Source organism: Rhyacophila brunnea, unplaced genomic scaffold (genome assembly GCF_057557595.1).
Source record: "Rhyacophila brunnea isolate RB1 unplaced genomic scaffold, BYU_Rbru_1.0 scaffold_12, whole genome shotgun sequence".
NCBI classification, from domain to species: Eukaryota; Metazoa; Arthropoda; class Insecta; order Trichoptera; family Rhyacophilidae; genus Rhyacophila; species Rhyacophila brunnea.
Genome location: NW_028232774.1, coordinates 7,062,425 through 7,081,810, shown reverse-complemented (window position 1 = coordinate 7,081,810; position 19,386 = coordinate 7,062,425). Strand labels below are relative to the sequence as shown.

The 19,386-nt window shown below is 36.3% G+C and overlaps 1 protein-coding gene across 2 annotated transcripts in view; it reads left to right on the top strand.

The window, feature by feature from the left end:
* The first annotated feature begins 271 nt into the window (after window positions 1-271).
* kibra (WW and C2 domain containing protein kibra) overlaps window positions 272-19,386 on the top strand; it is a 130,330-nt gene continuing 111,215 nt past the window's right edge. For both annotated transcript variants that reach the window (XM_085960704.1, XM_085960703.1), the window contains exon 1: window positions 272-528. In XM_085960704.1, the coding sequence (XP_085816830.1) occupies window positions 401-528 (128 nt within the window). In that variant the 5' untranslated portion in view covers window positions 272-400. The remainder of the gene's footprint in view (window positions 529-19,386) is intronic.

The window sequence follows — 19,386 nt, the reverse complement described above, 5'->3', positions numbered from 1 at the left end:
ATTGTGGTTAATTTATTACCATATTGTGTTTGTGATGAAGGATAAAGATTTTTGAAAAAATAAAAATGTTTTTTGCAACCCCAATAAAGGAAAGTGAGTAAATTGAGTTCAGATCGCGTGCGTATATTTTATCATCGCTGTGATAATAGCAGTGGGAGAGTACTTTTTGAAAAAGCGCCCGGCAGTTGAGTGTTCAAAGCCGAACGTATCGGTCGCTCTTTTGCGCGGAGTGCGGTCTACTTTCTCTCGCCGCGCATTCCTCCGCCGCTCGCCGGCCCCGTCGCCTGATTGGTCGAGCGCTGTGACGTCACGCCCTATAATGAGCTATTCAACATGGCCGTGTAGCTAGTTTCGCGTGTGCCAGTTCCTATTCGTTTTGAATGGATTTAATTAGTGAAATATGCCGAGGAGAAGAAATGGTGAGATACCCTTACCCGACGGTTGGGATTTCGCGACGGATTACGATGGAAAACTCTATTTTATCGACCACAACAGCAAGAAAACGACGTGGATCGACCCGAGAGACAGGTAGGTTCGAGTGTGTTCACCCCGCGGGGGCCCCACGTCAAAACTCTGCATTCCAGAGATGTTTTGTGTGATTCCCGTGTTGTTCGGCCCCCCGGAGCCCCCGGGGAATCGTCAGAACCCCCATATATGTAAATAAGTGTGTTTGGATATATTGTGTTCTCATTGTTTATGTTTAAATGTGAAAAACAAACTTTTCGTACGCGCGGAGGTGCTGCCCCCGTCCTGAAAACACGCCAAGCAGCCGTAGATTTCACACAACATTCTTTACTCGTATTTTAGTAGCGATAAATAGGAATAATTAGCTCGGCAAACGCGGCGAGAGGCGTGCGGGGGGGGCCTCCGTCGCATTCCTATGGGATCGTTCGCTTCTCGCCGCGTCAAGGCTTCAAGGAAAGCGAGCAACCATCTTGTAATGTGCGATCAACACTATTCTCAATCTCGACTATTGCCTAACAGAGCGATATTTGGAAATGCCACTAATCTGGGATCAGCCACATTCCTCACCGTGTACTGCTCCGCACCACCGACATGTCATGTCGCCGTTCGTATTGCCGATTGCGGATTGCCCAATCGACGTAATTGACTCACATCAAATATTTTCACGAGCCACTGCTTCCAGGAATGTCAATGTTTATTTAATGGTTATTTTTACGTGAGTCAGTTGTAAAACATTCCAATATTGACACGACCCTCGATTATATTTACAAATTGCATACTGACTGATCTGTCAGTCACTTATAAATTGTATTAAAACTACACATAAATTGACATATGGACGAATATAATACATATTTTATCACTACGAATTCGAGCAAATTCTTTTTAAAACAGAGAAGTGAACTCAGTATTGTAGCTTTTCCTATTATTTTCAGTTTTTAAATAGTACAACAATGATTACCGTATCACAAACTTCATTCAAAACAGTACCTACTTACTTTTATACATTCAAGGTTTTGTTATATTATAGAACTATCGGACATCGGTAAAACTATTAAAATATAAATATAACCTAAGTAGATACCACCTATTCAAAATGCTAATATTGGACAATTATTAATGGATAGATACAAGATACATTTAATTAATAGATAATAAATTTAATTGGTTGCATGGTACATGGCAGAAATGGCCGCGAAACTTCCAAATGTATATTCGACGATATGCCGAAGTAGGATTGTACAAGACAAGATGGTGTGGTGTGGTATAGGTACATAACTACATTACTGCAAGTAAAGTCGGGTTATTCGCGTGGCCGCGTATTGAGAATGGAATGCAGAGAAATATACTTGCGCGTATAATATATTAATACCTATCTGCGTATTTTTCAATGTTCGTACATACTTTCCGGACCATTGGTTGGCGAGTTAGATTTGCACAATGAGGTAGCGTTATGATCACCCATAAATAGTGCACATTAAACTTTGTCAGTAATTATACGTACTTATTAGTTTTCATTGAACTGAGACTACAATTATTTACAGCGTCACTGTTCTGGCAGAAGACACTAATTCGAAAAAATGAAATATTGAGTTAGTACCAAGATGTGTCTTAATTCAAACTTACCGTCTGGAAACCTTCTTAATAAATAAACAGTCTTTATTTTAAAGTCATCCTTTTTACGATTACTTAATAAACTCACATGATAGACCATTATTTCAATCATTTTAACAACTTCAAAGTCAAATTACTCAAAACTAGTATTCTCCAGTTAGTGTGTTCTGCCAGAACAGAGACGACTGGATGATGTTGGTTAGTTTTTAAAATTCAATTAAACCCAGCGACAACCAAGCCATAATAGACATTAGTGAAAAAATACTAGTCTATAAAATATAGAAAATTATGCAATTAAATCATACCTACATAACTTTGGAAAAGTATATAATATTTGTTATCTGTCATAGTTTTTGTTTAGTCAGGGCTTAAGGGGGGACATGCTCGTCGAAGGTCAAAATTGAGTTTTTATTGTATTTTCAAACCATGATCCTGGACACTCCTTAAACGTTGTAGATGATATATTTATATAATTTTGAAGCCTTATTATCCTTTATAGTTATTTTAAACATTTGATGACTGCATGAAGTATTTTTGTTACATAAAATAGTATTCTTTTAAACCTCTCGCTCTAATGTTTTAGAATATAGTCATATTTCGGTACAGAACTGTGCAGTGGTGTTAAGAGTTTTTACATTTATTAATTTTTAAACGCATTTATAAAACCATTAGCATAATTTATTACGAGATAATTTTTGTAAAATATTCACGATAAAAAATTATTTTGATAATCTCTGTGATCCCAAATTTGACAAGAATTAGGCATTTTATTATTCAAAAAATCGGCAAGATTAACACATTTGAAGATGAATCTAAAGATACTTATTATAAGCTATGTCTTTGACCATTCAAGTGTGATAAAAATCTTATGAATAATGATTGCTTTATAATAATTATTGACCTAAGAATAAGGTAGTGTTTTTTTGAAATACGCCATTTCTTTTGTCATTCCCTAGTGGTTAAGCTACAACATACGGCCGTAGCCATAAAATGACAAACTACAATTAAAGTAGGGAGTAAAATTATGTTAACGCGCGTGTTTGAACATGTACCTAACCGAATTTTTTTTTATTTTTTTTTAAACGGTACATGTTCAAACACGCGCGTCAATATCATTTTACTCCCTACTTCAATTGTAGTTTGTCAATTTATTGCTACGGCCGTATGATGTAGCTTAACCACTGGGGAATGACAAAAGAAATGGCGTATTTCAAAAAAACACTACCTTATTCTTAGGTCAATAATTATTATAAAGCAATCATTATTCATAAGATGTTTATCACACTTGAATGGTCAAAGACATAGCTTATAATAAGTATCTTTAGATTTATCTTCAAATGTGTTAATCTTGCCGATTTTTTGAATAATAAAATGCCTAATTCTTGTCAAATTTGGGATCACAGAGATTATCAATATAATTTTTTATCGTGAATATTTTACAAAAATTATCTCGTAATAAATTATGCTAATGGTTTTATAAATGCGTTTAAAAATTAATAAATGTAAAAAATCTTAACACCACTGCACAGTTATGTACCGAAATATGACTATATTCTAAAACATTAGATCGAGAGGTTTAAAAGAATACTATTTTATGTAACAAAAATACTTCATGCAGTCATCAAATGTTTAAAATAACTATAAAGGATAATAAGGCTTCAAAATTATATAAATATATCATCTACAACGTTTAAGGAGTGTCCAGGATCATGGTTTGAATATACAATAAAAACTCAATTTTGACCTTCGACGAGCATGTCCCCCCTTAATGAATTAAAAAAAAAGATGAACCAACAATATATTGTGTCATGTGTATTCTTAATCCAACAAAAACAAATACGTATGAATGAAAAAGTGTGCACAATTTTGTCGTATCGCCCAAAATATACCAAAAATGTTATGGTTTGGTTTAGGCAGGGTTTAATTGATTATTTAAAACCAGGGAACCAATGACATTAATATGTCATTGCAGGGAACTCAGAAATGCAGGGAATGGAAATACCTAACGGGCAAGGAGAAGCAGGCAACCGATCTCGAGTAAGGAAGAATACGGGATAAATTTAAACACGTGTCAAGAATACGTCACACACACTATTACACTTGCATAAAGCGTGTTTCATTTTCGTAGGACAATCAAACATTCAAAACCCTGTGTCAAAATTTACGGTATTTGTTTGGTGTATAGCCTGTCGGAGTTAGATTTATTATCTGTTCTGTGTTTGAAACTATCCAACACCGTTTTTAAATTGGAGTTTTAGTTGAGTAGTTCAATAAAAACAAATACGTATGACTGACAAAGTTTAATGTGCACCATTTATGGCGGATCTTAACAGCCTACCTCCACCCTTCGCTACTGCGAACAGCCTACCCCCACTGTTTACCACTGCTGGGTACTGGGTTGAGAGAGTTACAATTATTATAGAAGAAACTTATTAAGTACGTACCTAGATTTATGATTAGTTTCTTCTTATTTGCCTATTTTTTTAAGTTTTACTGATGTGAAATGATTTCTAATATGGATTACCTACTGCTCATTGTAGGCACGATGTTTGTGTGCCCACGTTGTTTTTTTTTGTATCGGTGATGGAATGTGGTCAACATAATTAATTTCATTCTCGGTACATTACGTGTAATTATAAATTCCTTTGAACAAAATGTTGATGTCTGTCCATTATGTAAATTCATAATTATTATCAAACTAAATAATAACTGATAATATCATGTCTACATTGTCTACTACCTACTAATCTACTATTTATTACTAGTAATAATATCTACTACTCGGCGTTGAGAACTTGTCAGAGCAGCACTGAAGTTTTTCTTCAGCGACAAACAAAAGTCTTGACATTTTTTTAGCATGGATACATGCTTTTGTTTTGACCTCCCGGGCGGATTCGTTACGAAAAATCGCACAGGCGTAACGTAAAATAAAGTCACAAAAGTAGCGCGGCTGCGAGAGACTCCAAACGGCTGCGAACGGCGCTGGCGCTTCAGGAAGGGTCTAGGACGATTTGGCACCGGACAACTGGACGCCACGGAATTCGAAAATAAATAGACGTTAGGTACTTATAGGCACTTTAAAAAAATATATTCAATATTATTATTTATACTTCAATGATTATATTATGATTTAATAGTTAGTAAGAATGTAAATATGCAGACGTAAACAATGATTTAATCGTGCATATGTTTAAGTTCCAACGAAAAAAGAGTTTTTTATTTAATATAAAACCTTAGGCACGGTAATTCTCAATCCGCGATAAAGAATTCATTATGTTAAGAGTAAAATGAATTCAAACTACTAAGTAGTAGATAGAAACTGATTAAAATACCTCGTCTACACGTGTTTACGACAGTGCGGCGTCCAATTGTCCGGAGGCCAGTCGTCCCATTCCCCTTCAGGAATGACTTGTAAACCCGCGCCTCGCAATTTATTTTATTTTATTTCGAATTTGAACAACCATCATTCAGAGAATCAGTAGGCAAAGCATGTTCCATGTTTAAGTATTTTTTTTATCAACAAGCAATGAAGCATTTTTCCTACGAAATATGGTATTTTCTTACCTTATCGGGCATATTATTGTCGACAAGAGTTGGCAACACTGTTGGTAAAGGGGTAAAGTGCCTAATGTGTACCCTACAGTGCCGAAGGGTGGAGGTAGGCCGTTACGATCCGCCATAAATAGTGCACATTGAACTTTGTCAGTCATACGTAATTTATGTATTTGTTTTCATTGAAATAATTCTACAATAATTTATAGAAGGTGTTGGTTAGTTTTTAAAGTTCAATTAAATGCTGCGAAAGCCATGCCATAATAGATGATTGTAAAAACACACTCGTCTATCTATAAAATATCTAACACTGTGCAATTAAAATATTAAATCATAATATTTGTAATATGTATTCTTAATCCAACGAAAACAAATATGTATGAATGTAAAGTGTGCACAGTTTTGTCGTGTCGCCCTAAATGTACCAAAACTATTATGATTTGGTTAGGCAGGGTTTAATTGATTTTTAAAAACTAACCAGCACCATCTATAAATTGTAGTCTAAAAGGCCGGCCACACGCTCATGCTTCACTACAGTATTGCCTGCGCAAACCGGTTTGCGCAGGCAAACCCGTGCGTGTGGACGGCAAAACTGTACACCGCGCAAACCAAAAAGTGCGGCCTGCGTGAAATTCAACTTGCTTGAAATTTTAACTGCGCAAACCGTATTTAACAAGACGCGCTCAGTTCGTCGACGGTTACGGTCTTTTTTCATTCATACTTATTTGTTTTCGTTAAATTAAGAATACCTAATATTACACATATTATTGTTGGTACGTTCTTTAAATTCATTAAACTCTGCCTAAACAAAATCACAATAGATAAAAAAAATATTATATCTATAAAATATTCGTATTTATGTATGATTTAATTGCAAAATTTTAGATATTTTATAGATAAACTAATATTTTTTGACTATTATCTATTATGGCTTAGTTTTCGCAGGGTTTAATTGAATTTTAAAAATCACCATAAAAAAAACCATCTATCTGTAAATTGTAGTCTTATGTCAATGAAAACAAATACGTATGACTGACCAAGTTCAGTGTGCACCATTTATGACGGATCTTAACAGCGTACCTCCACCCTTCGCCACTAGTCAGTGACGTCCCTAGACAAAATGCCGACCCTGGGCAGCGCCAAAATCTCGCCCCGTTTTTTCTACAGTATTTTGTTCCATCCGTGCACGGTGTCGTTTCTTGTCACCGTGGACGTCGAAGGACAGCGGAAGTAAACTAGACATCACAAAATCGACAAAAATACAGTCATTAATCAATACATTTTGTTTCCAGCCAGTGAGCTGAATTTATTAATGGGAAGATATTTTCGTCATTACAAAGTTCAAGTAGCTATTTCTATATATACGAAATGATTCTCCTCGATTTGCCGCCCTTCGAGAAACTGTTGCCCCAAGCAACGCTCTATCTGCTTAGCTCCATGGGACGTCACTATTCTTATTCTAATAATTGTTGAATATTTCTAATGCGGTGGTATTTAGTTATTCATGGTGGGGTTTATTGGCTTAAGAAAGATACTTTTAAAAATTTGCCGAGAAAAATCAATGGAATACATATTTCTTTTTATTTAGATTTTTTATGTAAATCTTACGATTTTCAGTTTCTTATTAATTATTTTGATTTATTAATAAAGCAATAATATTATCCACCGCTGTATATTCGAAAATTAATATGTCGATTATTTATTTTAATAGTTTCTCTACTAAGTCTATCCATTGTAGGGATAAATTTTATGATTTTTAATTTTAAAACAATGTATTTTTATATTATTTTATTGACAAGCTCTTATAGTAAGTTCATAAAATATTTACTTGATTGATAATATTATAATACAAAACAAAACATAGTGATCAACCAAACACTGTGATACCCAAATTATAAAGTAGGTACCTACCTATGTGACACAAAATTACCAAGATCTTATCACCGAAGCTAAGGTTCTGTAGACGACGTTTGTAAATAAATCAATATTTTTTTGTTTATATACAATTACTTTTATTTATAATTTTAATTATACGATATTTTAACAATCATATGTTTCAAAATATTTTCGGCGCCTTTGCCAAATTCCTATACCTACTTACATCACAATTTCGTCTCGTGTTAATTTATTGACATTTTTATTATTTTTCGTCTGAAATTTCAAGCAAGTTTAATTTTACGCAGCCGCACTTCTTGGTTTGCGCGGTGTATAGTTTTGCCGGCCACACGCTCATGCTTCACCACGGTGTTGCCTGCGCAAACCGGTTTGCGCAGGCAAAACCGTGCGTGTAGCCGGCAAAACTGTACACCGCGCAAGCCAAGAAGTGCGGCCTGCGTAAAATTCAACTTGCTTGAAATTTTAACTGCGCAAACTCGGTTTCTCGGGCCCCCAGGCCAAGATCATTGACGGCCCCCCTACCTATAGCGTTCCCCTAGGTATTCCACAACCATATAAGTATTTCAAACTTTTAACAATCTCAAAGTAAACTTGTAAACTTTTTTTACAATTAGAGCAAATTTTTGATGCGTGTATATAGTATAGTACGCGGACCAAAATTATAGTAGGTACGTGGTCCCAAAAATTATAGTATTTTGTCCAAAAATAAAATAGTAGTTAGCTACCTACTCATTATTTTCGGTTGAAAATGTATAGGTTTTTTGTCTGTCACAAAAAAGCAGGAAACGGGGAATTCCCTCTATTACGAAATTATAGTACTTCGCACCAAATTATGATACGAAAATATCGTAATTTTGGTATTTTTGGTGTATTTTTTATTGTAGAAATGAAATCTTTTTGAAAAAAAAACTTTTATCCCATATTCAAAAGTATAGTATTTTGGCCTTTTTTTCCACGACTGGCAATCGTCGCGAACAGTCATACTCGCGCTCCGATACTAGTAAGTAATTCCGATACAATTCCGCCACTTTTCTTCGCCACTGTATTCCACCACCTTGCTCCGCCACCCTCGCCGATTCGATTTTAATGCGATCCTGCGACCTTCGTTGAAACGATTTCGCCATTTTCGCCGTTTCAACCTGCCACCTATAGACCGTTATTATCGCCCATCCGGAGGATTCCTGACGAACTTTTGCCGTCACTAATAGTCTTTTTTTAAGATAGTTATCGACGGTCGAATGATTTAGAACTAATAGTCTTTTTTTAAGATAGTTATCGACGGTCGAATGATTTAGAACTCTTCTAAAGCCTTCATAGCGGGGAACAGACCCGTAGCACAACGCCAATAATCACATTCAGTTATTGTTACCGGTATTTGTGCATCAGTTCGTCAAAGCAAGCCAAGATGAGCAGGATCCCCTCGCTCACCGGTTTGCTGAACCAATCGCGAACCGGACGAAAAAAATACAGCCCTGTTAAACCGTTTATGATAATTAATAGGTACATTTTGTTTCCAACCAGTGAGCTGATTTTTTTAATGGAAAGATATTTCCGTTATTAGGGGGGCAGGGGGCCCTGGCACCCCCCAAACATGAAAATTATCAGAATGATTGAAATTGAAAGCCGATAAACTATACCTTTGGGCTTAGACAAATAAAAACACGGCAAAAAAATGATTTGTAATTCTCCAGCACCCTTTTTAGAAAAAAATCATAGATTTTAATATCTAACACAAAAATTTCGAAACACTAATGTCAGGTTTTTTTAGAAACCCAATCCCTAATAGAACTGTAAAAAATTTTTTGGTATCCACCCGAATTCCGGAGTGGTGTAGGTTATGGCTGGGGAGGGTCTGACAGGGCTCTAGCCTGGGGGCCCGGGCTGTGGGGGGCCCGGCGTGTCGGGTAGACCAGATAAGTGAGATAAACACACATCATAAATTAGCTTTAATAGTAAAAAAAGTCGCCTGTGGCGCTATTATACTTCATGGTCATGAACAATTTCAATTATATAATTGTGCTATATATTTTTTGATTATTTTGTGTCGATACTCGACAGCTCCAAGTAAAGTAGTAAGTACCCTTAATTTGAACTAAAACACAATTTGAAAAAACGTTAATGTAGTGTTTCACACTGCCTTTAATCTTAGCGGTAGGTTAGGGGCCCACCAAATATCCTAGCCTGACGGCCCGTTTCAGGATGTGCGGACCATGGTGTAGGTACACCGAGAGCAATAGACAAAAGGCATATTCTCTCATCCGGCACAATTTTCATTTGACTAGCATCAAGTAGAGTAGTTTGCGTGCCAAAGTCATTAAGAAACCTCGATAGTAATTGCGAGGTATCCATGAAGGCATCTAGGAAAAAAAAAAAAAAAAAATAGACAAAAGGCCGATAAACAAAAAATTAGGCTGTTAAGAAGAAAAAGAGCCTATGGGACTAATTTACATTCTCCTCCTTGGCCCCCGCCCCAATCTTAAATCCTGGGTGCGCTACTGTCCGTTATTACTAAGTTTAGGTAAGTACCTATTCCTATATATATTTATTGATTCTCTTCGATTTGCCGCCCTTCGAGTAACTGCCGCCCCCAAGCGACACTCAATCTGCCTACCCCCACGGGACGTCACTGCCATTAGTATATATTTTATTAAATTAAACAAAAAATGCTGATTTATACGCGAGTGTATGTTTCTTCTCAATAGCAATTGTTTGGTCCATTTGGATCTGGAGGATTTATTTCTCTTTTATTAACCAGTAAACAGTAGAAAAACGATTATGAAAAAAACAAATCGTCACTTGACACGACACTGTTGCGATTCCGAAACACAGTATTTTCACGACGACGACTTCTGTTGTAAACGTAATGAGGTTTGCGCGGTTTTACCTGTGCCGTGTGGCCACGCGAGAGTGTTCCGTCTTTTTTGCACAGGCAAGACCGCGCAGGCAAGTCGCTGCCGTGTAGCCGGCGCATTAGAGCGGAATGCAGAAACATTTGTCATAACTAAAATTTCCTTAGCAGAAAACACTATGCAGAAACACTGTCCTTAGTTAAGATCATTTTTATTGAAAATAATACCATATTTAAAAATTCTCGTTAGGTAAATTAGGTAAATTATTTTATAATTGTTAAGCGATGACAAAAATATGACAACTGCATTTTATAAATGCAATAACTAGAAATACATATTAATATTTAATTATAATACTCTTATGTTTCCGTTATAAGTCATTATACGTGATTCCACAGGCACCGCAAGATATTTTTTTAACATGGTAACACTAGCGTTAAGCGTTATTCTTCACCTGGTATTTTGTATTTCTGCGGGCTGGCGTATAAAAATAAAATAATATTCTGCAAGTACATGCCAAACGAATTAACACTATCAATATCCATATTGAGATACATTGTCAAATGAATTTGAGTGTATGGACTGTGTTATAGACATGAGAATTTATTTTGACAGCAGCTGTCAGTGGTAAATGGTAATACAGAAGGGGGCGTGTTCATAACAAAAGTAGTCTATGGTTAAGGATTCCTTAACTCTATACTCAGGATTGTCTATAGTTAAGTCATGCTTTTCGGCGACTTATCCTTAGGAACGAAATCTTAGATTGTGCATTCCGCTCTTAGTTCAATAAAAACGAATTCGTATGACCAACAAAGTTTAATGAGCACTATTTGTGGCGGATCTTGACTGCCTTCCTCCACCCTTCGCTACTGGCACCTAATGAGTACCTGATGACCACGCTTTCCGAAATACCACCCATAATGTATGTAGTATAAACTGATGTTGTTAATACCTACCTTATTATAGTATATTGACGCAATCTTGACACTTCTAGACTGATTCGATTAAATAACATTATAATTTACAGTACATACCTATCTTCATCTTTAAAAATTGTTTTTGCCATGCCTTTAGTTATTTTTTTTAATCAGATCCGAGAATTGGTAGATCCCATTATTCTTGCAAAATAGTGACATTCCATGATATCTTTTCTGCGAAGTGTGAGGTGTCTTATTCCACCTTGATTTACAATATTTTACATTGTGTAGATAGATACAGATACCCTACTCATAATGGCCTAGTAGGTAATAAATATTTCTGCGAACATTTTTAATAAGTAACTCGCATCTGAAATAAGATAAAAAGTACTTAGTTAATAGTTACTAGTTAGTATCCACAACAAACCAAATTGGTGCCAATATGTCATCATTGTGATATTGCACTATTGAAAATCAAAATTTTGTCCGTTCAGTTATGAAACGGTTATTTAGATTTTAAAGTTTAGACGATCAGTTTAGTTATCAGTTCAGTCTCAGTTGACAGTTCAGCTGGGAAACGGCGATATATATTTACATTATTTTATCCGCTAAAAATGTATATTATTGTTATAATAACTCTCTAAATATATTGCCCCCCCCCCCCGGCCACGATATTTGGCGGGCCCCCTATCTATCGCTAACTTTAATGGCATGTGTGACGCACAACAGAAGCGTTTTCAAAATTGTGTTAGAGGTAAAAGTAAGGGCCTTCGGTTTATTTTTAGGGATTTTTGTAGTTTTAATACATCTACTTGAACTATGTAGTTGTCAAGTATCAACACAAAACAATAAAAATGCATCTAACGACCTCGGTTTTTTTAATTATGTAAAATTTTCTCGTGAAATAGCGCCTTTTTTTTACCCACTATTAGAGAAAATTTGAGATGTGTGTTTATCTTAAATATCTGATTGACCCGTCACGCCGGCCCCACCCTGAGCCCGGGCCCCTAGGCCAGAGCCCTGTTAGCCCCCCCTTGTGGGGGACATTGGTATAATACAGCACCATTTGAAGAAATGATGAATGAATGAATGAATTGAGAAACTCTAAAATTAATCCTGTCACGTCTCCGTTTTGGTTTCAATCGGCCGCTTCAGTTTTTCATTTACTTACACCATCAGTTTGACTGAAACGGACAGTGATTGGACAGCAAAACTGATGGATAATTTTGATAAGTAGCAGTAGCTAGGTCGTAGATCGATGATCGCCGTAATGTTTTATAAAATTATTCGGAAGTTATAAAGCAGGGGTCGACACCAAGCCCAAGCGATCTGTTAATAATAATAATTGTTGAGACAGCTTATGGCGAAAGCAAATGTTTACGTTGAAAACGATTCTCGTATGCGACATTCGCATTGGTTTATTCGTTTTAAAATATCTCACAATATTATTTATGTACCCAGTACCAACACTTTGTTCCTATGGAATTTCTTTTATCCTCACATTCCAGTATGCGTGTTCAACTAACTACACGGCATAAATACTCATGTGTGCAGTTTAAAATAATTACTATTTGATGTACATAGTATTATATGAGGATATTATACTAAGTTATACGGTCTGTCTGGTAGTGCTAATAAAATAAACGTACCTATAACTTTTGTACAATTATGTATGTAGGCGTAGTCTTACGTCACAGATTTCAATTGTATGTATACTCATTTAGTTACTGTGATGATTTATATTGTAGGTAATACCAAATCTGCGAACAAAAAGAGACTATCACCCGTTTCGTACAACGGAGAACCATCGTTTTAATTCATATTATATTGTATTTCAAAAGGGTATTTGATTTGCTAATTTTGGATCATTTATTGACCTAACCGCTGGGGAAATTTCGTATTATTGTTTTGCTACGATTATACGAATCAGCTATCGGCAATTTCCCCCTTTGTTTTTTGATTTGAGTGTCACATTATAGGACGTATTGCTGCGATAAAAAATTCATTGAATGATATTTACTAAACAAAATAATGGTGAGTGTAAATTAAACGTTGCATAAGAAATCAGTCAGTTTAACGAGGACCGATCAAAAGTCGTGGCCCGATGGACAATTTCAGCGTTGCGAAATCCCTCGATCTGAGATAATTATTTGCGTAGGCTTCAAACTTTCTTTCGACAAACTAAATAAGGCATTGACTGGAGAAGCATTATTGTCTCGCTTGTGGAATATCATGACCAGAATGCATCGATACTCGTTGGGTCTGTGCACTTGATACGAAGGTTCACATGTCAATATTATTCTGTGACATTAATTTTCCTCTGTCTGCAAATACCCTACATGCCTACATAAATATAATATGTTTTTTAATCATTAGTTGTATACTGTATCGTAATGGCCTGGCCGGTTCTATTCTAATAAATCTCCAATCCTCGTTACACCCTCTCCTCTCGGTGGTATCAAAGTGTAATGATTCACGGTTAATATCCATGTTTGGGATCGTGGCCGAAAACGTGTACGTATGCAGTCCGCCGTATCACACTTGATCGTGAAATGCTGTATCGGAAATATATGGACGTGTATTAAAGACCGCCCAACCTCTTTGGGTCATATAGTACTGACATAAATTTCATGTCTAAAAAAACACGATTCTTGTCGGTTTACACTTTACATGAAGCCAAATTTGAAAATAGCCGATATACTGTATTATTTGTTCGGTGGTTTTCATTCTTAAATTCATGAATTTTGCCAAAATCAGCTATGAAAATAGAATTAATGTTCACGTTGAATCTAATACAATATACGGTCATCTCTTTCCGATAAGAACGCTCATGGTGACTGTGCCCCGGTGAAATGTTTTACGTACAATTTACATGTAACCGATAGTGATGAAATTTCGGAGATTTTTGATTCGAAATCATTAGATACTTGACAAATGTGTAGGTAATTTTCAATTAGTATACAAGGTGTGCTAATTCATTTATTTTTTACAATCCCACTAGCCTGTTTTCAAACTTCACCATGTGGGGACCCATACGCTACGCTTTGGAGCACATAAAAATAACACTTGGAACCTTGTAATACCTATTAGGCTCGCGATTTCTCTACACCTACACGGCCACGAGTATTTATGATATTTTAAAATTATTCTAGTTTCTCATATTATTTAGAACCTATATCAGACTTAGAGGCACGATTTCATATCTTTTTTAAATCTTACCTATTGCAAATAAATAATGTAATGTACCTTTGCTCAGCTGATATTAATAATTCACCTGTGTTTCACAGCTTACGTATATTTATAGTAGGTCCTGTATTGGATGAGTTGGGTGTTGCGTCGCTGTCTGTCCAGCCACATTTTTTTGCGATTTGAATGATTTGATCAACTTCCCATTCTGAGAAGTGGAAAATATCTTCGTCGACTTGTTGGTCTTTTGAAGTGGGGCGTCGCGCCAGTCGTCAGTCGTCGTGCACACAACACAACAAAGTCACCGTGGTCCGTGATGTATATACGCCTTTACGGCATACGCCATGCCGAGCGTTTTCAACACACTCGAAATATTCTCCGGGGCCGTCTTTGGAATGCTTTGTATACTAACAATGCTCCGTTATTTTTTCAGTGTTCCATTTTATAAATATTCGAATGCTACGTCACACGGCCGACCTTGACATTTTTCCTTGTATCGGGGTTTGATAATCGCGCACCAGAAGCATGTCCACATAGTACCTACGTAATTCACATAATATGTATTTAGATATACATCCCTTCGTCATCCATTGATTATATATCCAAAATTTAAATATAAATTAATATTCCACGATTAACTATATACTACCTAGATGTTATAATTCCAGTGTCAAAAATCAATCAAATTAATTTTGATGTGAACTTGATATTTTTTTACGTCGTGCCATGTTCATCATTTTACCTACGTAATATTATATTAGTCGATGTATCCTTATATGGAGTTTAGCAGATATTGACACGTTTAAAAAAAAAAAGTGTACATTCTGAATTAGGTACGTTTCTTGTCAATTGCAGATTTGATTTAAATATTAAAATATTTTTATTTAATTACTTATAACATTAATCATACCTCGATAATTTATGCAACCGGTTCATATTTATATTGGCAGTTGTAAAGCTTTGTTGACTTGACTATTATTATTTTTCCAAATTGCAATTATGCAGTTAATAATTTACATTAAGTCAGGCACGCCACTGCAATGCAAATGAACAACAGTAACACGAATAAAATTTCATCTCACAGAACAATACTTGCACTGAATAAGACTTTTTTGACGGGTGTAACCGTGTACCGTAATATGCAATACGTATTAATTAAACTGCATTTCATTATTTGAAGTTATAATAATCGATGACATCACATCAATAGAAATATAATATCTAACTATCTATATTAGTTAGGTTTCTGATGTGATTCCGAGTTATGTAGGTATATGCATGTTATTGTAGTATGTATTCTTCTTTTTTTAACACTACAATAGGCCATGAGGCCTAATGATAGTAAGTAGTGGGGTGAAACAGTTTTGTAATTAGTAATATTAGTGAACTAATCACAAACACCCACCCAGGCTTTGAGAAAATCACATAATATTGTGACCTCGTCGGCAATCGAACCCGGATGAAAGGCCAGCGCCTTATGCATTGAACTACGATGTCAGTAATGCTCAATAATGGATGTTACATTCTTAAATGTTCTGAATATATAAAGAAAGGTTTATTAATTTTTTCAGTTGCACTTTTAGTTGTATTTCTTGGTGTTTATTAAAATTAATGTCTGATTAAATTTAGTACTATCTCCTTTGGTTTATCGTTGTAATTATTAATGCTATCAATCGGTTAAGTATACCTACGTAAATATTGAAATCATATTTCTTTCTCTGAGTCATCTATGCGAAAGAAGACCGGGGATAACCGCTTCCATTTTTGCCAAAAATATCGGCCTGCAACGACGTCGTATCCGTGGGACATTTTTCCATTACACATACTTATCGTCTATCAGAAGTCTTGTAGAAAATTACCGACGTATGTCATCCGCCAAATCCCGTAGTAGGTATGTTGCGATGCTATTCGACAGGCGTCTGCGACCCTAATCCTTGGAACACTGAAACCCGTGGCACTGCACATGATCCATTATAGAAGAACATTATGCAGTGTCCACACATTTATCTTGTTTGTTTTCTATGGGTAGGTGCCGGCGTCCGCAGCCCGTGGCAGCATTTCCCCTCACGTTAGTACGGTATATTAGTACATACTAGTCACTACACTTCTTGTTCGCCGCAATGCCAGCGTCGGAATCGAACCCGAGCCGATGGTTTAGCCAGCGATTGCCTGCGCGATTATAGTTTTTTTTCTTCTGCGGAATCAAAAACGGCGGATTATGAGCTTCGCATGAACATTTTTCGCAGAAAAATTTTATCTGCCGAGTGAACATTCGGCAGTAACTGTGGGACGTGTGTGATTTTCTATCAAATTCTTACGTGCTTGATTCATATTAATTATATTATTAATACTATCGACCTAGGGTACTTGATGGAATTTGAATTTAAATTCTAATAGATTTAAGTTTTGTACTGTTCCATTTGTGTCGTTTTTGCTACCCGGGTTTCGCATTTTGGCATTTTCAGGCACCATGTGCAGTCACCAAAGGGTAAATACGCACTGATAACGAATACAGTTAATTCTAACTTATATAACAAATTAATAAAGTGTTTGTAAAAAACAATCAATATATGATAATACAATCAATATGCGTATACATCGTCAAAACCCTAATAATAGATCATTAGATAATAATCAATTACACTACATTCTATTAAAGAGGTGTGAAATCGTCAATTCTGGGTGTACAATACCATTCAATGTCTTTTATTCAACACACACCACAAACAATATTACCACATATTATTGTCCTAGCCGCGAATTCTTGGTTACCTACGTTGTTCTCGGTATATTCTGCAGGTCCTTCCATGTTCGATACTCGTGAGTCGTGTGTGGTTCCGGGTGAAGACGCTCCATTGGCCTTACGCATTTTTCGAGACCATAGATTCGCATACCATGCGGGCAGTCTATCAAAGGTACGATTGTCGTCGCAAATGTTTCTCAATGTCCGAAACGCCTGTTGTAGGCATGTTGTTAGATGTAGATTTATTACAAGAGAAGATCTTGGGTTATCTCGCCAGAGTTGGCTAGTACGTCTATGGCAGTCTAATACGTACTCGCAGTTTGCAAACTTGACGACTCTGCAGGCCAAACGGTAGCCGAGTGGCTATGCCGCTATCGTAAGAATGCGCCCTGCTAGGCCGGTCCATACTCCAGCTAGTCCAGTGGCTCGTAACTCATCAGCACGGGTGCGCGAAAAAAATAAAAAACTCTTCTCAGAAAATATATTATAACCAAAAGAAAAAATCTTTTTAAAAAAGTAAGACAACCCCCAGGAATCGAACCTGCATCTCCCGATAGCCAATATTAGCTCAATTTAGAAAGCGCTTCAGAGAGTTTTATAATGGTTAAAATTTGTCGTAATTAAGTATGGTACCTTTAGCATAGTGGTCTAGTGCGTGGGCGCGAAACCCGAGAGACGGAAGGTTTTCAAAAATTATGTATGTTCAATAATTAGATGTTACATTCTTAAATCTTGTGAATAAATCTGTTGAATAAAAAAAAAGTGATAAATTAAAAATAAAAAAAACATACGATAGTTATTAAACTTTTAGATTTCTTTAATCATAATGACCTAATTCTCCAAGAAATTTTCAGGGGAACTCTTTGCTGAAGAAAAAAAACATGTTAAAATATAATCTAATCATATTGTCGTAACATCTTCAAATCCTGCGGCTGCGACTTCGTTGATCACGGAAATAGTGCTTGCACAAAGAACTTTGGTACCTATACTAAAATCAGTGTAATTAGGTATTAGTTGTACTCGGGACAGGTGTTTATTGTGCCGACCAAGAATTGATATTTAATTTAACCGTTTCTTTCTGGTAACGATGTTTATTTATCACGATTAATTTTCTTTTCCAATTTATGTTATAATTACAGGGATGGGCATCATGGCCCCCACATCCTAAAATGGGTCCCCGGTCCAAAATCTTTGGCGGCCCGCCTACATATCGCTAAGTTTAATGCCACGTATGACGCACAACAGAAGCGTTTTCAAAATTGTGTTTGAGGTAAAAGTAAGGGCCTTCGGTTTATTTTTAGGGATTTTATATAGTTTTAATACAAAAACTTAAATGATGTACATAATTGTCAAGTATCAACACAAAACGATCAAATTGCATCTAACCATTTCATTTTCTAAATGTAAATTTTCCTCCCGTGAATTAATTAGCTCCGCAGGCGACTTTTGTAACCTACTATTAGAGTAAATTTGTGATACGTGTTTATCTTAAATATCTGATCGACCCGAAACGCCGCCCCCCCCTGAGCCTGGACCCCTAGGCTAGATCCCTGTCAGCCCTTGTGGCGGTCATGATGGGCATACATGAGGTCAACGAGAACCACATTCTGGGTTTTCATTTATAAATGGCCACACCATAGACACGTTCTCACGTAGTATTTATTGAATACAAAAATTCAAATTTAATACAATTTAAAGGAAAACTCGCGAAAATACAAGTATAATGGGGAAAGAAAATACATATATATTTTTAACTAGACCCAACGAAAAGCCGCATTTGCCCACGTCTGTATATAGTAGGTGGAGTACAGCAGTGCGATATTTACTTGCTTCGTGCCCATTTTTCATACCATCATGATTAGCTCGGATGAAGCCCCCTTGACGACGGCTCTACTCGGGGGGTTTAAAACAACTTCAGAAATATGTTGTATTTTACGTGAATTCGAAAAGGTTTTGTATGGCTGAAGTTGTAGTACGCCATCGACCAACACCAGTCCGACCGCTTTTCCTTGAGAAAAATGCAAATGAAGAATGAGAATTCCGCGCGGCGACGATGGCTGGCCGGTCGGCTCTAGCCCGCGAAGCCTGCCTATGCCGAGCACTTTCCGTTCCGAGTCACTCTGGGAATTGTGCAAAAAATATTACCTATCCGTGCCTGATGCGA